Below are 23791 nucleotides of genomic sequence, written 5' to 3'. Positions count from 1 at the left end.
TGTATGACAGAAACGAAGAAAAAGGCATTTTTTTCACAAAATTTACGTTTTATTTTATTTATAGCACAAAAAATAAAAAACCCACTAGTGATTAAATACCACTAAAAGAAAGCTCTATTTGTGTGGAAAAAAGGACGCAAGTTTCATATGGATACTGTGTTGGATGACTGAGTAATTGTCATTCAAAGTGTGAGAGCGCTGAAAGCTGAAAATTGGTCTGGTCAGGAAGGGGGTGTAACTGCACTGTACTGAGGTGGTTAAATAATTTCATAGGAAAGAAATAATAAACTAATAGGGATGGGCGAGCGGTTCGGCCCTAGCATGCGTTCGGGCCAAACATTGGCTGTTGGCCCTTGGCTGTGCCACTGCACAGTGCATTAGAATCCCTGATTGGCTGAAACAATGAAAGCTTTGCCTAATCTGGGCACAGAGCACTGCCAGAGCCATAATTGGACGCTGTCATGATGACTCTATCCAATCATGGCTAATTGCTCTTAGTTCCGACCCACACTATAAAAATATTCTTTCAATAGCTGCCATTTTTTGAGTTTTATGAAAAGCGATAGGAATGAGATAGAACAGACAGTGTGCTATAGTGATAGAACAGATAGTGTGCTATAGTGTGCTATTCTGATTTTATTGTCAGTGTAGAATATAATTTTAGTGTGACATCTTTACATGTGAAGTGTGAATTAGTGTGAATGTAGTGATAGTTCAGTCAGTGTGAGTGTAGTGCACGTTTAACGTAGTATATTTCAGTGCGTTACTGCAAGTTTAACTTTGTATATTTCAGTGAGTTACATGCCATTTAATGCAGTATATTTATGTGCGCTAGGGCACGTTTATCATAGTATATTTCAGTGCATTACGCAAGTATATTTCAGTGCGTTACTTTCCATTTAACGCAGTATATTTTGTGTGTTTCTGCAAGTTTAACACTGTATATTTCAGTGCGTTATGTGCCATTTAACGCAGTATATTTCAGTGCTTTAAGTGCCATTTAACGCAGTATATTTCTGTGTGTTAGCGCACGTTTGACGCAGTATATTTCAGTGCATTACGCAAGTTTAACGCTGTATATTTCAGTGCGTTACTGCAAGTTTAATGTTGTATATTTCAGTGTGTTACGTGCCGCTTAACACAGTATCCAAAGACATGCAGGTAGGCTAATTGGCTTTTGTCCAAAATTGGCCCTAGTATATGAATGAGGACCTTGGATTGTGGGCTCCTTGAGGGTAGGGACCGATGTGAGTGTGCAATGTACAGGGATAGGGACAATTGTAGACACTCACTCAGGTTGAACTGGATGGACTGGTGTGTTTATTCAACCTTACTAACTATGTAACTATAATTCAATGCATCACTGCAGGTTTAATGCCGCATATTTCAATGCATTACCTTCCGTTTCATGCAGTATAATTCAGCGTGTTGCTGCAAGTTTAACGCTGTATATTTCAGTCCATTATGTGCCGTCTAACACAGTATATTTCTGTGCGTTGCTGCAAGTTTAACGTTGTATTTTTCCAGTGTGCTACCTTCCATTTAACGCAGTATAGTTTAGTGTGTTACTGCAAGTATAACACTGTATATTTCAGTGCGTTATGTGCTGTTTAACGCAGTATATTTCTGTGCGTTAGTGCACATTTAACACAATATATTTCAGTGCCTTACTGCAAGTTTAACGCTGTATATTTTAGTGCGTTACTGCAATTATAATGCCATATATTTCAGTGTGTTAGTGCGTGTTTAACGCAACATGTTTGTGTGTGTTACTGCACATTTGACACAGTATATTATAGTGTATCAGTGGAGTGTGTCTGTGTAGTGAGTACTCAAGTTAAAGTGCTCAAAACACCACTTTCCATTGATCAAAGTGCATCTATGTACACATTTCCACATCTTTATTAAATTTTGTTAATAAGCATCTCTCCCATCATGTCTGGGAGGACAACAAGAAGAGACAGACGTTTCCATGGCGCTGTGAGGGGGCCAGCAGTGTATGTGTCCACAGTAGACATATGCAATTTGTTTAGTTCCAAATTTGTTTTTCATTAAATTCTGAAAATTCATTAATTCAGAAACATCCAAATTAACGAAAGACCGTTTAACAATTTTTTCCCACTACTAATTTTCTAGAACTTGAAAGAACGAAAATCCAAAATTCGAAAATCCAAAAATTCGAAAGAACAAAAATCAAAAAAAAATAAGAAGGAAAATTTGAAAGAACAAGAAACATTCTATTATAATTTACCACTTCAGCTACGGAAGGATTTACCCCCTTAATGACCAGGCCATTTTTTTCAATACGGCACAGCATTATTTAGCTGACAATTGCGCGGTCATGCAACGTTGTACCCAGACAAAATTGATGTCCTTTTTTCCACACAAATAGAGCTTTCCACCTCTGTGGTTTTTATATTTTTCGCTAAAAAAGAGCATTCATTTTGGAAAAAAAAATATATTTTTTACTTTCTGCTATAAAACATATCCAATAAAAATATGTAAAAAATATAATTTATTCATCAATGTAGGCCAATTTGTATTCTGCTACATATTTTTGGTAACAAAAAAAAAGTTCCAATTAGCATATATTGATTGGTTTGCGAAAAAGTTATCACATCTGCAAACTATGGAATAGATTTAGGGACCCTTTACTCTTTTAAAAAATTGTTTTACTAGTAATGGCAGCGATCAGCAATTTTTAGCAGGATTGTGACATTGAAATGGACAAATTCGGACTCTAAGTGACACTTTTTGGGGACCTGTGACACTAGTACAGTAATCAGTACTTAAAAAATGCACTGACACTGAACAAATGACACTGCCAGGAAAGGGGTTAACATCAGGGACAATCAAAGGGTTATATGTGTTCCCTTCCCTATTTGTGCTTTCTATCTGCGTGGGGATGCTGACACTAGAGAAAGATAGAGATCTGTTTTCCTGATTAGTAGGAGTCATAGATTTCTCTCTTCCTCTGTGACTGAACGACGGTCTGCTTTGTTTACAGAGGCAGACCGCCGTTTTGTCATTCCCCTGAGTGATTGCGGGTGGCTGGTGGCTATTGCAGCCACTGGACCCGCTAATTGCCTCCAGCTGTGTTCAATCACAGCAGGAGAGGGTCTACGGTGGCACGCGCCCGAGACCAGGAAGTGCAAACAACATACAGGTACGTTGTTTCGTGCAGCCCGGTCACCTTGCCGCAGTATATGGGTGGTGGGCGGTCCGGAAGTAGTTAAATTATTACGTTTATTAATCATTATTATAGTTTTTTTTATTATTATTTAGTAATAGATAATAACAATAAAAACTATAATAATAGTTATAAACTTTTAAATTATAGGTATTGGAATTTCCTTTCAAATTTGGCTGTAAGTGAACGTAACGAATACGAATTTATTCAAATTTACGAATTATCAAAATAACGAATACCACATCTATACAAATGGAGCGTAACTACGGTAATTCTAATTTTTCAGAATTTATTCAAAATAACGAATATCGATCATAACGAACGATCCGAAAAATGAAAAAAAAAATGAATAAAACGAAAATGGAAAAAAAAATATATATTTCGGCAGTGCACATATCTAGTCCACAGTTCCTCCGTTTAGCGATGTTGCTCGTGCTTTACAGCTACAGCATGCAGAGGAGGTAGTGGACTGGCTTACTAAACCATCCTCATTCTCCTCACCCTCCATCACCCAAGTAGAGATTAGTGCGCAGTCCACTGCTGCTGCCAGAGTGACACCAGTCACCTGCCCCCTTGTCCATAACTATTCCTGCCATAGCCCCATCATCAAGCATGGAGGAGTCAGCTGAATTATTTGAACACAGCATTAGCCACTTGCCCCATAACAATGCACAGCCATTATTTGATTCAGATGTTGGTTTTGAGGTTGAGGAAGGCAGGAACATGAGTCTACAAAGAGGGAAGAACACTGATACAAAAATTGACAGTCATGTTCCCCCAGCCACAGCATATTGCTAAGTTGTCTCCAGTGGTAATGAAGATAAAGGAGATGATGATGATGATGAGGTCCCTGATGTGACTTGGGTGCTGGATAGAGCAGAGAAGAAAAGTGGGTGTGAGGCACAACAAGGCAGGCATCATGAAAGAGTAGAGAGCAGCTACCATACTGTGTTACATTGTGGAGCTTTAATGTCCTGGCCCACTTCCCACAGCTCAGAAAGCCTTTTTTAGCACATGTGCAGCCGTTCGCACTGTAGCAATTTGCAAACTTTGTCTCAAGCACATCCAGAGTGGCAAAAACACCAGCCATTTGGGTACCACATGCTTCACAAGGCATTTAACCTCCCACCACTCAACCCATTGGCAAGAGCACCTGAAAGCTACACAAAAGGGGTGCAATTCTATTCCTCCTCCTTATTCACCTCAGTCTGCCCCCGCTATACCTCATGACTTCTCGGCAGCCTCCGCGGACATGAATGATGGTATAGCTCAGGGTGTCCCAGGTCCTTGCAGCACATCTGGCAGTTGCACACCACCAGCTGTCACCTTCTGCATAGTGAATACAGTAAGGTAAGGGGGGATTACTAATATAGGGGGGAACCTTTATATTGGTGCCCCCTTACGTTATTCTATTCACTCCCCCTTACATCAGTGACCCTTCTCAGACTGGCCTGGTGGCACTGTCATTGGCCTCCTCTCAGGTGCACCATGCAGTCTCCTCTCCACAGCCACACAGTTTGTCTCTTCCCGTAACCCCCATCCCAGCGGCACTCCCACTCTTGTCTCCTTTTTAGGATCCCCTCAGAGACTGCAGACATGATAAAAGATAAGAGACGGTCAGAGGCTGCAGACATGATACAGGATATGGACAGAGGCTGCGGACATGATACAGGAGGTGGACAGAGGCTGCAGACATACTGCAGGAGGTGGACAGAGGCTGCGGACATACTACAGGAGGTGGAAAGAGGCTGCAGACATACTACAGGAGGTGGACAAAGGCTGCAGACATACTACAGGAAGTGGACAGGGGCTGTGGACATATCACAGGAGGTGGACAGAGGCTGTGGACATACTACAGGAGGTGGACAGAGGCTGTGGGCATACTACAGGTATACAGCACACTGATTAGGTGGACTGGAGAAGTAATATGATGAATGGTGGACAGAGCACAATCAATCTCTGTCCCCTGCATGGCATGGCTTCTGCTTCCCAGGGATCCCAGTAACATCCTCCTCTCTCTCTACCGCCCTTTTACTATATACTGACACCAGGACACCAGCTTATTGAACAGGTGTCAGCTCTGCAGACGAGATATCTATACACTATCCTATTCTGCTGGCGACAGGTTGACGGTGTAGTGGGGAATCACCATCCTGCCGAATTCCATTTTAATCATACAGTTCTCGGTGGGGTCCCCGAGGGAAACAATGTGCACGTACGCCCGCCAAACTCCACCAATCATTCAGCAGCCATTTAACACCCGGTGTTTGTTAGAGATGCTTATTTTTACAGAGTCCCCACGCCGCGTCTTTATTCTGCCAGCCCTGGCTTGGCATTTTCCAGGTTGAGTAGAAAGCAATTATCAGCGGGGAAAAAATAAATATGCGCAAAGGATTGATTGAAAGAAAAATAAGTATGTGTAGGAGCAGTGAGATGTTAAAATGTAGAATAGAAACTGACACCCGAAGGTTAAAAAAATATATACACATATTAATGAAGAATTTGAACACAAAACTCCCGGGAGCACCATTCATCTTCCTCTCACTTCCTCTCCTCCCCCCAGCTTCACTCTCCTCCTCCTCCTCAGTGTCCTCACCGTCACCCACTGCTTGGCTCCTCCATGGCTCCGCCTATGACGAGTGCACAATCGCTGGCCGCCACGGTCTCTCTCGTTCTTTTAATAAATGGCACTGTGCGGTGCAATTACGTTACCGTGCAAGCGTCGCCCGGCCAAGCACGTACAAGCTTTCCCGAGCCCGGCCGGCTTCGGAACGGCGCATGGGCAGTTGCGTGCTCAGTTCACGGCCATCTTTTTTACGGGCACCGGTGCCCGTAATGGACTTTAAAGGGCAGTCCGAAAAGGGGTTTAAATTTACGGGCTGCCTGTAAATCTATGGGCGGTTGGCAACACTGGTCCACGTTACTGCTGACATTTGGTCCAGCAAGTGTGGTCAGTGAAGATATATTCCATTCACAGCACACTGGGTAACTCTGCCTGCAACTCGGAAGGATGCAGGACAGGACTCAGTGCTGCAACTTGTTGTGCCCCCATGTCTCCATACAGGTAGTGGTGATGATGCAAGATTTTTCAGTTCTACCCCCTCCTCATTCTCCTCCTCCACCACGCCCTCCTCTGCTGAATTGTCCTATGAACCCCAAGTGTCCCCTAAGTTTTCAAGGGGCTATTCAATGATTCAGGCTAAAAGGTGCCATGCAGTGTTTCAGCTGTTGTGTTTAGCGGACAGAAACCACACTAGAGCAGAGATTCTTGTAGATCTGTAGAGGCAGGTCCAGAGGTGGTTCATGCCATGCCGTCTGGAGCTAGAAATGGTGGTGTGCTATAATGGCACAAACCTCCTGTCCGCCCTTAGACGTGGAAAGTTGACATGTGTCATCAATTGGTGGTGCAGAATTTTCTAAATAGGTACCCAGGGTTGGAAGATTTGCTAAAGCAGGCCAGAAGAGTCTGCAGCCATTTCAGGCGGTCATACACAGCCAGTGCTTGATTGGCTGAAATTCAGTGGGAATTCCACCTGCCCGCAAACCGCTTGATTTGTTACATGCCCACCAGGTGGAACATGACTTTGGCAATGCTGCAGTGGCTGCACATGTAGTAGAGGGCCATCAACCAGTACTTGTGTGAGTATGGCTCAGGCCGGGTCTGCTTATTTTTCCCCACGCCAATGACTGCTCATAAAGGATGCATGCACTGTACTGTCACCATTTTAAGAGGCCAAAAGGATGTTGAGTCATGACAATGCATGCATCAGTGACACAATCCCTGTTGTGTTGCTGCTGGATCAGACTCTTTGTGGCATTATGGACAGGGCACTAGAAGCAGAGCTGCGGGAGGAAGATGAGGAGGAGGAGGAGGATTCTGGCAGTTTTTGGGGCAACTCTCTCTCAAGCCCACTTTATGCAGACACCATTGTTCCTACGCCACAGAACACACAAGAGGAGAGGGTGGAGGAGGAGGATTCTGGCAGTTTTGGAGGCATTGAAGCAGAGGAAGACATACATCAAACAGTAAGAGATGTTTTTCCATCCCCAGAACCCTTAGCAGTAGTACGTGGCTGGGAGGAGGCAGTTCCAGATACTATAATACGCAGTGACCCTGAGGAGTCTGCTTCTCATGCCTCTGCAAATTTGCGGTGCATGGGACCCCTCATGCTTCAAAGCCTGCGAAAGTATCCAAGCATATGTGGCGTAAAGGAGAAGGATCACTATTGTTTGGCAACCCTCTGTGACCACCATTACAAGGGGAAAGTCTCAGAACTCATCCCGTGCCTACAGAAAGTGCAGAAGATAAAATCTCTTGAGGACACCATAAAGAGAAGTTTATCTAACGCTTTTTCATGACTCTGGTAGGTTACAATGTTGTGGAAAATTTAGTTTTGAAGCTTTTTTTGGTCAAGAGAGGAATGGTGGAGTTTTTTTAGTCCTTGCCACCTAGGGCTGTCAGCTTCCACATCCCATCAGCAGCATCTGCATCACATGGTGGACGATTATCTAGGGGTGAAAACAGACATGAAGAGCTTTACAGTCAACAATACACTGGCTTACTTGGTCACTGGCCAGAACTTGCCCAGTATGCAATTGAGCTGCTCTGCTCCCCTGCATTCAGCGTGTTTTCCGAATGAGCATTCAGTGCTGCTGGAGACTCCGTTAACCATTTGACATTTATCAAAATGAATTAGTCCTGGATTACCAGCATCTATGAAGCCCTGGTTCCGATGTCACTATTTAAGTGTTTTTGGGAAGTGGAATATCTGCAGGACTTCTAGGCCCTTGTCCTCATCAACATGGGGACAAAGTGTTTTGGGGTGGGGGGGCCACGTGGTCCCCCCTTCACCAAAGCACCCCCCCATGTTGAGGGCACGCGGCCTGGTACGGCTCAGGAGGGGGAGGCACTCGCTCGTCCCCACCCCTTTTCCTGACCGCCCCCCCTTAATAAGGGGGCCCCGGATCCCGGCCCCCCACCCTATGTGAATGAGTATGGGGTACAATACCTGTGAAAAAAATGTAAAAAAAACACAAGACACAAGAGTTAAAATAGTTTATTGCACAGCTCCGGGAGTCTTCTTCCGTCTTTGGGGGTCTTCTCGTCGGACTCCTTCTCTTCGGTTCTTGCCGGGCCACCGCGCCTTCTTCTTGCTCTTTTACAAGCGGTGGCCCGGTCTTCTGTCGCTGCCTTCTGTTCTTCTCTTCTGTTCTTCTCTTCTTGAGCTGTTGCTCCGGAGTGATGGCTTGTTGCCAGGTGTCCTGCTTCATAATATAAGGGGTGAGCAAAGCCAACAGACGGTGAAAAATGGGGTCCGTCATCTGGAGAAAGTTCCTGAAATCATCAGGATTATTCTCCTGGATCTCATGAAGCAGGAGTAACCAATACTTGGTCCGTGAACTCCTCCTCACCCTGTTCATGGACTTGGCTTGGGTCAAAGTATGAACCCCAACACCAAGCCCCCACACAGCATGAACTGTACGACGAGTATGTACCCGCAACATGGTTTCAAAATGGTCAAACGAACCGAACTTAACAGAACTCACTGTAGAACAGCAAGGCCTGTGAAGAGCGAGTGGAAAATCAGCAACGAGCGGACAAGAATGCACTGAAAAACAGATACCAACTGACTGCACGCACTGAAATACAGATTCAAACCCACAAGCACAAACTGAACAGCAGTAAAACGATCTGAAAAAGCAGGAGTCTGAAAAGCGTGAATCGTCTAACAAAACTTCTACTAACACGAGATTAGCAGAAGGAGCCCAAAGGGTGGTGCAGTGGCTATTGTTCTTCCTTTTTCTAGTCCCATCATATATGCTGTACATCACCACGTTCTTGGCGATTGGACTTTGGTGTGATCGTGTATACACAAGACAATTTCAGTGGAACTCCATCAGAAAAACCTTCAGAGTTTATTCCGACGGGAAAACCGGTCGTGTCTACAGGGCATCAAAGTTATTTTATTATGCTTTCACTTTAAGCACCAATAAATCAGTGCTCATTTAAAAATTACATATTTTACAAACTTTTCTTTTCATTGATATGTAGCACCCTCCTAGGTAGGTGCTAGAAGAGAGTATCGTTTTTTGGTCTTTCTGCTTACCAGGAAGATGGTCAGGTAAAACCTAGAGTGCTCTCTTTGTACCAGAGAGCAGGATACATTGGCTAGGTCTGCTCATTGTGCTCAGGTGCAGCTCAGCTTGTTTGACTGTCCCTCACTGATCCAATAGGGAGGCTTATTGGACAGTGGGAGGGGACCTGACAAGTGAGTGCACATTCTTTGTTACAGTCCTGGCAATTGGCAGAGGAAAAGTGCTGCACTGCATGTTGGGATACTGTATAAAAGCCCAGGGTACATGTGCTCAAAGTTATGCCGCATACACACGAGCAGAATGTCCGACAGAAAGTCAGACGGAAGCTTTTCATCGTATATTCTGATTGCGTGTACGCCTCATCTGACTTTTTTTTTCAAAAATTTTGACTGACCTAGAAATTGCACATGTTCTAAATATTTCCGATGGAACCAATTCAGTGCCCATCCATGCAGCATATCAGTGCTCATCAGTGCTGCCTCCTCAGTGCTCATCAGTGCAGCATATCAGTGCCCATGAGTGCAGCTTATCAGTGCTCATCCGTGCAAATTCATCAGTGCCCAATCAGTGCAGCAAATCAGTACCCATCAGTGTAGCCCCATCAGTGCAGCATATCAGTGCCCATCAGTGCAGCATATCAGTGCCCATAAGTGTAGCCTCATCAGTGCAGCCTCATTAGTGCCCATCAGTGCAGCCTAACAGTACCCATCAGTTTAGCCCCATCAGTGCCCATCAGTGAAGCATATCAGTGCTGCTTTATCAATGCAGCCTCATCAGTGCCTATCAGTGCAGCTTATCAGTGGCCATCAGTGCTGCCTCATCGGTGGGGAGTCCGTTTGTGTAAAGGTGAGAGCAATGGGAAAGCCAGGCTCAAAGCTGAAGCAGAGATCTGTGAGAGAAGGGTGCAGAGGTAAGCTTTGGATGTGGGGGCAGAAGTGTCCTCTGTGCATAGCAAACCTCTGAACCCAGCGCTCTGTGTATTACGCTCTTCTGAACCCAGCACTCTGTGTATTAAGCTCTCCAGACCCCAGCACTCTGTGTATTACACTGTCCTGAACCCTGCGCTCTGTGTATTATGGTCTCCTGAACCCAGCAGTCTGTGTATTATGCTCTCCTGAACCCAGCACTCTGTGGATTACATTCTCCTGAACCCAGCGCTCTATGTATTACTCTGTCCTGAACTCAGTGCTCTGTTTTATGCTCTCCTGAACCTAGCACTTGGTGTATTAGGCTCTCCTGACCCCAGTACTCTATGTATTATGCTCTTCCAGCACTCTGTGCGTTATGCTCGTCTGACCCCAGAGCTCTGTGTATTACACTGTCCTGAACCCAGCTCTCTGTGTATTATGGTCTTCTGATCCCAATGCTCTGTGCATTACTCTGTCCTGAACCCAGCGCTCTGTGTATTACTGTCTACTGACCCCAGCACTCTGTGTATTACTGTGTCCTGGACCCAGCGCTCTGTGTATTACTCTGTCCTGGACCCAGCGCTCTGTGTATTACTCTGTCCTGATCCCAGCGCTCTGTGTATTACTCTGTCCTGATCCCAGCACTCTGTGTATTACTCTGTCCTGATCCCAGCGCTCTGTGTATTACTCTGTCCTGAAACCTGCGCTCTGTATATTATGGTCTCCTGAACCAAGCACTCTACACTCTTCTGACCCTCAGTGCTATCTTATCAGTGCAGCCTCATCATAAAACGTTTTTATTTGAAATCATCAGACTATTACAGAGCAACTACTGAGCTAAGAAGAACATGGATGGCATATTCAGTGAAGGTAGGAGATCAGCAACAAGGACATAAAAAAGTTAAAAAAGTTTTTGCCTGGAGTTCTTCTTTAAAGGAACTTCCCAAAATAACAAAAAAAAGAAAAGTGGGGAGAGCAAAAACATAGCAACAGAACCTGCTACTGACACACACACAAACACACACACACACACACTAGTCCACAAAAGGACTCTTGGGTCTTAGGAAGTCACTTCACTCTCCCTAGCCACATACACTGCAATTTACTGAAAAGTATCAGTTGCAGTTTTTACGTTTTGGCTAAATGCAATGGAATCTATTAGGATGGTAAAAGTTTGGATGCTTGTAGACTATTCCCTTTAATTTAATATACCTTAGATAACAACTTAATACATCATACAACATGCAAATAAAAAAAAAAAAAACAAGTTACAGGCCAACAATATACCTTTTTTTCATCACAGTATTCATGATCATGATCATAATCACGCATGAAGGTTGATTTACTAAAGGAGAAAAAAAAATGTCATTTATCTTAGTAAATGTGATGAATGAGCAAAGTCAGTGAAAATTCACTCTGCAAAGAATGCACAGTCACGTGCAAGGAAAATTAAATGAATGGATTGTATGCTTGCACATGATTGGATTATTAAAGCCAACGCATCTTTCCCTCATTCACTAAGCTAAGTGAAATTTATTTTTGCAAGGGAAATTTCGCATGGATGAGGTGAAGTTGTGCTGACTTCTATCATCCAATTCTTGCACATGACTGGGTTTTTTTTTTTTTGCAAAGTGAATTTTCACTTGGTTCTACCTCATTTACTAAGAAAATTGAACATTCAATTTGCAAAGAGAATGAATGTGCTTGAATCCCTTAGTAAATCAGGGGTTTCATTAGTAGTAGTAAATAAATACCTCACAATGGGAAAAATATTTGAAAAATGTAAAGGATATAACATTATTTTAAGTTCATTTTTTAAATTATTTTTATTTAACAAAATTAACTCATTTTGTATTTGTACACAAAACGCATTCATAGTACTGTGCTGTTGAACCAGTAGATCGTGAGTTACTGATGTCCTCATTTAACCTTCCGATATTTGAATGAATGTGGCTGACCTATTCAAAATTTGAATGGACATCGATCCAAATTATTTTCATTTGAGAAGGTCATGTGCTCAAGGACTAAACCCAGTGTTTAAGGGCTTATTCACATAAACTGGAAAGAAGTTGGAATACAGGCATACCCCAATTTTAAGTACACAATGGGGTTTATTTACTAAAGCTGGAAAGTGCAAAATCAGGCTCACTTCTGTATAGAAACCAATGAGCTTCTAACTCCAGGCTTGTTCAATTAAGCTTTGGTAATAAAACCTGGAAGCTCATTGGTTTCTATGCAGACGTGAGCCTGATTTTGCACTTTCCAGCTTTAGTAAATAAACCCCATTGTGTACTTAAAAGTGGGGTATGCCTGTAGAATAGTTGTTTATAATGACCAATAAGACCTCTTGCTTTATTTCCCAGAGAATTAAAGATGAAAACCTGAGTTGTTTCTATGGGCAACAACTTCACCTTGTTCTCTTTTTATTCTTTCTCTCTAGTTGTTATGAATAAGCCCATCAATAATGCATTTATTTGCCTGTGGTATACTTTAGTAATCATTACTTTGTTTTTATAAGTTTTAAGTGTGCAAAGAACAAAGCAAAGAAAACTTTTGAACATTTCATAACACTGCTGAATTCCCCAGGCCTTCCCCCTAGAGAGATTTTCTGTGCATATAGCTGGGTTTACCCGATGAACTTAGCATTTTGCTCTAGACAGAATTGTGAATGTTGGTCTGGTAATTTCTCTTTTATAGTTATTGGCATTACTTTTACTGTTACTAATATTTTATAATTAGCAGCAGTAAAACAATTTCAGATGTCATTTCCAATCAATTTTTTCAAATTGCACTACTAAATAAAAAACAGTGTAAACACGTAGATGATTTTTTTCTTTGATACAATAAGAAAACTGACTGACTTATTTGCTTACTCATAATGATATTTGCACACATTCAACTATCCTCTGTTATTAGGTACCACCTGATATCTGTAGAGTGCACTTACAGTCTTTGAAATGCATTTATCTGTGTCCTGAGAGTCCCACCCAGTCTAATCAAGTTTTAAGTTTACAGAAAATAAAAATGTGTTTAAAAAAAATAAAAAATAAAAAAGGAATGATAGAAACCTTCAAAAAGTGCACGTTGCTGTATTTTTTGAGGAACATTTTTAGAAATATCTAACCATTTCTCTAAACTCTGAAAACAAGTTTGACATTGCAGATGTTTGTTACATGTTAGTTATGGAAACATACTGTTTTTATTTTGGGCTAGATTTATTAAAGTAGTAGTTTTCATTGGCCTATGTTCTCTTCAGATTTTATGTAAAATGTATTTAATGTAATTTATTAATGACATAATGCATGCACAAAGTTTTAAATAATATGTAACAGGTAAAATATTGTAAACTCAGTATCTGATCTGAGCTCATTGCATTTTTTTTACTCTGTATTATCATAATTATTATATCACAAGAATGTGATTACTGATATATTTGGTATTGTTTGTTCAGGTTACATAATATCTCCTAAGTAATTACATAAAGTAAATGGGTGCTTTCTTGTACAAACTTCTTCTGAAAATCACAAGATAAAAATAAAAGACCAAAAAACAAAATCCAAAAATTCTTGAGTCTGGATTCATACTTGTGCGATGCAGACACCCCATGTGATTCACATAGGAATTGCACTACATTCCTGTTCACATCACGTGCAATATCAGTGAGGTGCGACATGAGCCATATATTATGTATGGCTCAAATCACGTCGCATCCGCACCATAATGATGCAGGACCCTTTTTTTCACCGTCCCTGGATCGCATTGCATGGGTGTTCACATGATGGGGCTTGTCATGGCCAACACAGTGATGTCTTATTTTTTGGGGGGGTTTCTTTTGTTTTTTTTGCAGTTCTTGCTAGGAACTGGTTATTTAAGTGAACATTACCATTATTACTGTCATCTACAGTTCATATGTATCTGTTCTCCACTATGTGACAGTTTCCAGAATTTGGCTATTCTCTTTAACTATCTGTTGTTTTTTTTTTTTTCAGCAGTCTGCGATCCCTACATTCCACAGTTACTTCATCTCATTTTCTCGGGGTCTTCCTCATGAAAGTGACAACTCAATGGACTAATAGATTGCAGTTTTTACTAACAGACTGTTTCTTTTAGGTGGGCTGTTGCCTAGGCCTAGGAGTCCCAGGTTGGGGACGACGAACCCCGAGGGGGGGACTTTTATGGTTTAAGTTAGCCTTAACTAGAGAGACAGGGTTATGCCTTCATGCAGTTTATCTCTATGTTTTATTGCACCCCCATTGGCCACTGAGAGTATGTTGTTTTCCTCTCGGAGGCCGATTGACCTCCCTTTCTTAGGGAAAGTCCTCCCTCATTTGGGATCGGGGCGGGGGCGGGAGGGAGTATTTTGGATTTTTGTTTTCAGCTATGTACTAATACATTTTTTCCCTTCCTTCTCTCTCTTCTCTCTTTTCTTATTTCCTCCCCTCTCTGTCCAGTTTTCTTTTTTCCAAGGATATCCAGGAATTCACCTCTCTCCAGCTCTTCAGCTCACAGGCTCGGGTATTCAAAGAACTCCAAGGATACCATTCAGACAGGAATCTTATTGTCTGGGGTGAGAAATCTATTTTTTTAGCTCTTCCATCATTCTGATGCAGGACTGATTTGGCACCACAAATTCTGAAGTTACAGATCTTCTCTCATAATGCCCAAGGTTTAAATTCTGCAGTTAAAATGAAGAAAACAACTTTATCATGACTTAAAGGCAGGTGTAGTTTTTCTTCAAGAGACCCATTTCCCTCCCTCCTATAATCCTTCCTTCATCCATCGGAGTTTCCCTGAATTTTATTTAGCTAACACTGATAATAAAACCAGAGCTGTTGAAATATGTCTTTCCAAAACGACTCACCTTTTCACTCAATAAGGTTATTAGAGACACGGAAGGGCGATACCTAATTATTGAAAGCTTCATAGATGGGGGGTCATACTATGCCCCAAACAAGGGCCAGGGAAAGTTTTCTGTTTCCATGTTAAATAACTTAAAACCACACTTGAAGGAGGCTGTCATCCTCGAGGGGTAATACAAATATACCTTTCGATCTTTCATTAGACAAATACAAAGCTGGGACCCCGAAAGCTAAAGGGCCACTGAGACAAAGTCTTAAAATAGCGCAGCAACTGCACTCCCATGGCCTAGTAGACATATGGAGGGAAATTAATCCCCATGTCAAAGATTACACACACTACTCAGCCCCACTACAAACTTATGCCAGTATAGACCACATTTTTATGCAGGCCTCCGCCATTCCTCTAGCCACTGCCTCTAAAATCCGCAATACCTCCCTATCGGACCACTCCATCATGTACTTAATATGGCATCTTAACAAGTCTCTCCAGTAACCCAGTGCATTGCACAATCTTAAAAAAAGCACTGCAGGAGTAATTCATTGAAAATTACATTGGTACAGTCTTGCCTACTACACTCACCCACAAGTCAATGAGGAGATGAAAGCTCATCCAGCTGGCCTGTCAGTTGAACCATGAACACAAGGCAAACATTCAGAAACTAACAAAGGAATTCCTCCTAAGGCCTCATGCACACTGGACGTTAAAATAACAGTCTAAAAACGGCAGTAGCTTTGCAGTGAGTTTTTCAAAGTTTTTTGCAATAGTGTTTTTTTGCGTTATTAGCGTTTTTAGAGTTTTTTTGTGTTTTTTTTTTTGAAAAAAATAATATCGATTTTTTTTTCAATGGATCAAAAACATCAAAAAACGCTGGAGAGACCAGTTTTTGAGCTTTTATCAGCGTTTTTTGATGTTAGAGCATTTTTACATCTGAAAAGAGCTTAAAAACTCCTCTCAGAACCCTCTATTTATTTTTGTAAAGCCAAAAAATACCCCAGCCAAAAACTGCTGATAGCAGCCTATGTGTGCATGGACACCTAGGATAACATGATGGGGAGTTTATTGACTGTAGAAAAAAATGTCTAAAGCCAAAAACAGCTGCTGTAAAAACATCCAAAAATGTCCAGTGTGCATGAGGCCTTATAAGCAACCCAACACCCTGGCCAAGTTAGAGACAGCTCGAGTACAACTTAATCTAGCTTTGACCACTGCAGCAGAAAAACACCTTAGATGGAGGGGTGCAAAATTTTACCCAGAACGACAGAATTGGCTCTAAATTAACGGCAAGATTAAACCCTAAACCACGCACCCTAACTTTCCCCAAATTCTGCACAGTCTCAGGTAACTTAGCTTAATTCAGAATTGGGCCTAACCAGGTGCTAGCTGTGCCTGGAACCAAGTATTGCACAAGAGAGAAAGTGACAGTCTGCAAAGAAGCGTTGTGCTGGAGGAATCTGAAGCTTTAGCGGATATGAATAGAGGTTCCAATTGATCATTTCATCATTTAACATTATTGATTCTGGACATCTCATAATCCCTTTACCTGATCCAAGTTTAATCCCTCAATAAAATAACAAAAAAAACAAAGCTGATGGACTATTCATTGTCTGGAGCAGGGTTTCTCAACTCCAGTCCTCAAGGCGCCCCAACAGGTCATGTTTTCAGGCTTTCCCTCAGCTGTGGTAATTACTAAGGCAGTGGAACTGCTCAAATCCCCTGTGCAAAATAGTGGAAAGCATGAAAACATGACCTGTTGGGGAGCCTTGAGGACTGGAGTTGAGAAACACTGGTCTGGAGAGTGACTGGAAGTGAATGCCAGGCTGAGCAGGGTGATAGGTGGAACTACTACACTCAGCAGCCCCACAAGAGCACTGCTACATTTGGAGGTCCCACCGAGATCCACCCCATCACGGATAACCTGCTAGTCTTTTACCCCCAACAGGAGAGGTTGGGGGAACTCTGTTCTGATTAAACCCAGGGGAGAGACTTGTGTGCTCTGTCTATTATTATTCAGTACATTACCAAGTGCCGTTGTTCATAGCAACCAACAAAGGACTGTCATTAGTTACTGTTCCTGCAACTTTGCTCCAAACTCCTGCTTAAAGACAATAAAGTATGCCTGATTGTGTCTACTTTTGCCCAGGGTGATCAGAAGCAGCCTGTAGGTGCCTGCGGGCCGGACTATGTTACATCAGCTCTCTACAGGGAGGCATTGGCTATCATCTTTATTGTTGCTACTGGCAACCACTGGATAATTCAGCTATCATCTGCTTTCAGTTTGTTGGGCACGGTCAGTGCCAGGTAACATGCCTGGACAAGTCTTGCTAGCATCAGCCTGTCTACAAACTTCAGTTCGTCTAACAAGGGGTTACAGCAGTGTGAGCAGGGAAGAACTTTCTTATCAGTGTGAGGGTCAGTTCCAGACCAAAGGTTTCTTGCTAGCAGACACCACGAGGCAGTGGAAGATGGCAGAGTGTGGTCAGCTACTACCCACTTTTCAGTGGTTGCCTGAAATGCAGGAGTGGCCCTGGTGAACACTGGCATCTGTCTAGAGCCTCAGAGGGCTTGACTTGGGAGTGATTGGCAGAGCAGAGGGACTTGGCCTGCTCTGTCCTGAGTGCTGGATTCAGACAATGGAGGGGGCAAAAGATCACCCTAAAGGTGGAGGGACATTGTAGCCTGGCGACTCCTCCGTGAATGCAGAGGACATATGCAAAGGAGAGACTGCCATGATCTGTGGCCTAGCCAGGGGCCTGGTAACCATGAGTACTACAGTACAGGAGCCATAGGCTTCCCCTGAAGGGCCAGCCAGCAGTAAGCCCTTTGTCCTTGTAGTCTGGAAGGAGTCGTTAGCAAGTTTAGGTGAGGCGGATGAAGAGGGTGAGGACCGGGTCATTAATTTGGGTTCCCCCAGAGTGCAGGCCGAGCTCGGGTCTCTAGAGAGGTTGGCGGAGGGGTCATCACCCAGTGACAGACGAGGAGTGGGAGACCGGGGAATCCCAAGGCTTGAGAGAGGAGATGGACCAGAGCCAGCAGTGGGACATGAGCAAACTGCAGGAACCCTGACAAGTAGCAGGCAGCTCTTCTTCAACAGGCCTTCCACTACTCAGACCAGAGCATCACTGGGTCGTAAGGGCCCCAGATGCCTGCGTTCTCCAGGGAACAGGGAATCTTAGAGAAATACCATGATTCTCCCGGTTTCAACCAGAAGTGCAGAGGGGTGGCTCTGGAGGGGTTCCTGGACTTTCCATATGTCCCTAGCTAGATTATGGATGTTGTGGAGAACTCCCGGGAAGAGTGGGAGGACAACCTAGTCTGGGACTACCCACACATCCCCAAGCCGTTGTGGGTGCCCGACAGTGAGGTCTGGGCCCCCTTTAAAGACACTCGGGAGGAATGGAAGCTTGGAAGGTTGATCTATAGAGACTGGGTACTTGTGTTCAGTGTGGGTCGGCCCAAGCAAAGCTATATTTAGATTAACATTTTTCAATAGTGATGTATTATATGTACAGTACAATGCATATGTATTAATAAATATGTTATTATATACCAGTTTGGTTAGTTCACTAGTTGTGTGCTTCATCTAAAGTCCCGATCAATCCCCCCAATATTATGTGCTACAGGTATGAAGGCATATGTACCTTTTTTCCATAGCCTCATTCAAAGTCCCAACAGTTTCCTCTTTCTTTACAATAATGTTAACATTACTTACAGTATCCTTGCAGCAGAATCTCAGTTTAGATGTAGCATCTGCTGAATTGCACACCTCTAATTAAACACTATTACTTTTTGATTGATTCTATTTTACTTACTATATAGTATTCCAACACACTGCAATGTTCAGAATGAACACAGAAGTAAAAAAAAAAATGTTAACTTGTGTACAGCATAAAATACAATTAAAATCAGACTGTGGATGTTGAATCTTTGGTTTTAGCTACCCAGCTAAAAATGACATGCCCATAGCATAAAATTATTGATCTGAATGCTGCACCCGTGTGCAAGAGTCTTAAAGGAGACGTATGGTCAAAGCTCTTTTGGCCATGCTTCTTTTATGGGTCACAGGAGTGCACTTATTTCTGCACTCCTGTGACCCGGATTCCGCCAACAGCGGACCAGCCACCCAGATGCCTAACCGTCACTGAAAGCCTGAGCAACCCACTCTCACCCCCTCTGTTCTCAGAGCAGACCTGAGAACTGAGTGATCAGTGGTCTTTGATCATTCAGGTCTTAGTATAGAGCCAACAGGGGACAACTGCAACATTGGATGTGTGTTTATTTTTTTTTATTCCCTGGCTTCTCTTTTCAGATGATCTTTATGGGCTCCTTTAAGCTAAAAATGATCCTAAGTTACTCACTCCAAAATTTAGCAAATTTTGTAAACTCAAACTTTGCAGATATCTCATAATACATAACAATGAACCAAAGGCATTTCTGTTCATTTGCTGTATAGTATTACAAGTAGTTTTCTTACAGAAATAACTTTTCATTCTTCTATGGTCCTTACAATTTTGTGACTTGTTTGTTCAGCATGACAGTGGAAACTTCTTGCTTCAAAGACCCAGACTGAGTATTACTTAACCCAGGGCCCTGCATTCACTATAGTTGGTCTCCCACGGTACACGGAACATGGAAATGCAATAGTTTTAGTAGATATAACCTGCTAAATACCTTTTTCATCAGCAGTTAGAGCAGCCAACTATATCTGGCAGCGCTGATCAAATGGGAAAAATCCTCCCTACTGATATATGGATAACAATTTGAGAGAAAAATAAGAGAAATTAATTTTTTCTCAACTTTTTTCAAGTTTGAACCCTATGAAGACAGTACAGCTGTCTCCGAGTCACTTTATAAATATGCCTGTTAGCTTTTGTGTCTGAAAACATACAACAAACACAGATGCAACATAATTACCATATTTATCGGCGTATAACATGCGCTTTTTCCCCCTTAAAATCAGGGGAAAGTCGTGGGTGTGTGTTATACGCCGATCCCCACTGTCTGCGAGTCTAAAATACTGAGCGCCGCCGAAAAGGACCGAGAGCCCCCGAAAAAGACCGAGTGCCGCCGAAAAAGACCGAGTGCTGCCGAAAAAGACAGAGCCGACAGTAGAGTCGGCTCGGTCTTTTTCGGCAGCGCTCGCTCCAGAAACAGCAGGGAGGCGGGACTACGAGCGGACCTGAGGAGACGGCTCTGTCTTTTTCAGCGGCGCTCGGTCTTTTTCGGCGGCGCTCGCTCGGTCTGTCTCGGCGGCGGGATATTTAAACATGGGCAAGGCTGCAAACGGTGCTGGGCAAGCTGGAAATGACACTGGCTAGCTGCAAATGACACTCTGCAAGGCTGCAAACAGCGCTGGGCAAGCTGCAAATGATGCTGGGCAAGCTGCAAATGACACTGATCATTCTGCAATGATGGACAAGGCTGCAGATGCACACTGATAAGGCTGCATTGATGGGCATTTAAATGTAAGTTTTTTTTCCCTTAAACTTCCCTCCTAAAACTTTTTCCTTAAAATTAACTCCTAAACTTGGGGTGCGTGTTATACGGCGGTGCGTGTTATACCCCGATAAATACGGTAGTTCTTATCCACTAACAATACTAAGTAAAGAAGAACTTTAGTTGCCCAGTGTTCATGTTTACATCTAATGGCACATGAAATTGAAAAAAATATATATTTTTTTCAGATACAATGGTACAGCTAGTCCAAAATTCATGAATCAATAGTGCGGGCTAAAAAACTGAAAATTACCCTATGTATTGATTTAAAGCAACTCTTTCCTTTGCCCCAATATCTGCCACAACAACCTATTTGGCAATTATCCATCTTAGACCAAAAGCATATTGGGGGAGATTTATTAAAATTGGTGCACACAGAATCTGGTGCAGCTGTGCATGGTAGCCAATCAGTTTACAACTTCAGCTTGTTCAATAAAGCTTTGACAATAAAACCTGGAAGCTGACTGTTTTTTTATGCAGAGTTGAACCAGATTTTGCACTCTCCGATTTTAGTAAATTACCCCCAGTGTGGCAATCCAAATAGGAAAAAAAATCCAAACAAACAAACAAAATAAAAGAACAAATGAACTGTACATAACCTCCACAATGTGGCTTGCATTTTAACAATGAGATTTAAAGGGTCATAGTGACTGTGGTGTATAATGTAGAGCAAGCAGCTGTATCTGATCTCCACTGTAAATGGCTGAGCCTCCGAGGGCTTAGACATTCCAGTGTCACATCAACCCAACAAGCATTCCAGAATCCACACTTTCTTTTAATTGATGCTTGGATACAAACATATTGTACTTTTTTCATTTTAGATGATGGGAAAAAGAAATTACACACAACTGACTGAATTTATTCTCATGGGATTGTCTTCAAATCGTCAACCATTGTTTTTTGTATTGTTTTTAATAATTTATATTTTCACCGTGATGGGAAATATGATTATCATTTTAACAATCACCTTGGAAGCTCAACTTCACTCTCCCATGTATCTTTTCCTGCGAAGCCTGTCTCTTACAGAAATATTTTACATATCAGTAACAGTCCCGCGAATGCTTAGAGACTTCCTTCAACTAGATAAGACTATATCTTTCCTAGGTTGTGCTACCCAGCTATACTTCTTCTGTTTTCTTGGTACCACAGAGTGCTTCCTGCTTGCATTCATGGCATATGATAGATTTGTGGCCATCTGTCACCCTCTTCATTACATGACTGTAATGACCAAAGCTAAGTGTTTAGAATTTTCCCTTGGATCATGGTTGACTGGCATTTTATTGTCATTAATCCAAATTTCCTATGTTTTTAGTTTGCCTTTTTGTTCATCCAACATTATTGACCATGTCTTCTGTGATATTCTTCCAGTTGTAAGGTTAGCTTGTGCTGATACCTTTGCCAATGAGATTGCAATTTTGATGTATGGCTCCTTGGTTATACTGTTACCCTTTCTCCTAATTTTGGTGTCATACATACATATCATTGCCACTGTATTAAAAATACCATCTGGTGCTGGAAGAAAAAAGACATTTTCAACATGTGGGTCTCACCTGACATCTGTATCTTTATTCTATGGAACAGCCACAATAGTATATCTAAAAACAAAATCTACTCGCACATATATAGGAACAAAAATAATAGCTCTTCTTTACATTGTATTCATTCCTATGCTTAATCCTTTAATTTACAGTTTACGAAATACACTGATTAAGAATGCCATAAAAAAAATGTTAAAAAGACAATAGTAACATTTTCTTAATTTGGTATCAAACCAAAAAGCAAACATTTATTCAATATCACAGCTTACCAATTCTTAAGTGTGATGGCACAATAGTGGTAGAAAAAAGCCTAAAAAAAATAATGTAGCCACCACATCTAATGATTGGTAAGCTGACATTTATGGACATTTATGGTTATGGGTTCATTGGTATGATGAACAGCCTGGCACCTCTGGGTGCCTCTGCCAAGATACAGCTTTCTCCACTCCGGAACCAGGAATCAGGTATTATAGCTGGGAATTGCACCCTAGAAACTGGATGACACTAGCTTATGTGCTATTTAAAACTAGAAAAAAGTCCTCACAGGTTGGAACTGTGGAAAATAAGATACAGGTACAGCATGCCAGATTCTAATATATGAATACATTTTGAAAAAGAGAAGAATGAATGGACTTTCCAGGCGTATTTTAAAACAAAAGGTAGAAATAAGTTTTATTTATTGCAAAATTGTTATCCAAAGAGAAAAAGGACAAAACAATATATAAAATACATACAGTATCTCACAGTAGTGAGTACACCGCTTACATTCTTGTAAATATTTTATTCTATCTTTTCATGTGACAACACTAAAGAAATGAAACTTAGCTACAATGTAAATTAGTGAGTGTACAGCTTGTATAACAGTGTCAATTTGCTGTCCCCTCAAAATAACTCAACACACAGCCATTACTGTCTAAACTGCAGGCAACAAAAGTGAGTACACCCCTAAGAGAAAATTTCCACATTGGGCCCAAAGTGTGAATATTTTGTGTGGCCACCATTATTTTCCAGCACTGCCTTAACCCTCTTGGGCATGGAGTTCACCAGAGCTTCACAGGTTGCCACTGGAGTCCTCTTCCACACCTCCATGATGATATCACAGAGCTGGTGGATGTTAGAAACCTTGCGCTCTACCACCTTCCATTTGAGGATGCCCCACAGATCCTCAATAAGATTTAGGTCTGGAGAAATGCTTGGCCAGTCCATCACCTTTACCCTCAGCTTCTTTAGCAAGGTGGTGTTCATCTTGGAGGTGTGTTTGGGGTCCTTATCATGTTGAAATATTACCCTAGAGCCGATTCTTTGAAGGGAGGGGGATCATGTTCTGCTTCAGTATGTCACAGTTCATGTTGGCATTTATGGTTCCCTCAATGAACTGTAGCTCCCCAGTGCCAGCAGCACTCATGCAGCCCCAGACATGACACACCCACCACCATGCTTTACTGTAGACAAGACACACTTGTCTTTGTACTCCTCACCTGTTTTTTTCCAGACATGCTTGACACCATCTGAACCATATAACTTTATCTTGGTCTCATCAGATCACAGAACATGGTTCCAGCAATCCATGTCCTTAGTCTGCTTGTCTTCAGCAAACTGTTTGCAGGCTTTCTTGTGCATCATTTTAGAAGAGGCTTTCTTCTGGGACGACAGCAATGCAGACCAATTAGATGCAGTGTGCTGCATATGGTCTGAGCACTGACAGG

At 42.2% G+C, this 23791-nt stretch overlaps 1 protein-coding gene across 1 annotated transcript; it reads left to right on the top strand.

The window, feature by feature from the left end:
* The first annotated feature begins 12854 nt into the window (after nt 1-12854).
* LOC143940094 (olfactory receptor 10A7-like) lies at nt 12855-22861 on the top strand. Its single transcript, XM_077461146.1, has 3 exons — nt 12855-12873; nt 14646-14761; nt 21369-22861. Exon 3 carries the CDS (start codon nt 21369-21371, stop codon nt 22290-22292), a length of 924 nt encoding a protein of 307 aa, XP_077317272.1. The 5' UTR covers nt 12855-12873; nt 14646-14761; the 3' UTR covers nt 22293-22861.
* The last annotated feature ends 930 nt before the right edge of the window (nt 22862-23791 follow it).

This window comes from Lithobates pipiens, unplaced genomic scaffold (assembly GCF_037356315.1).
Source record: "Lithobates pipiens isolate NorthernLeopardFrog02 unplaced genomic scaffold, aLitPip1_a1.2 Scaffold_3, whole genome shotgun sequence".
Taxonomy (NCBI): Eukaryota; Metazoa; Chordata; class Amphibia; order Anura; family Ranidae; genus Lithobates; species Lithobates pipiens.
The sequence above is the reverse complement of the archived record's forward strand: the minus strand, read 5'-3'. Positions and strand labels throughout refer to the sequence as shown.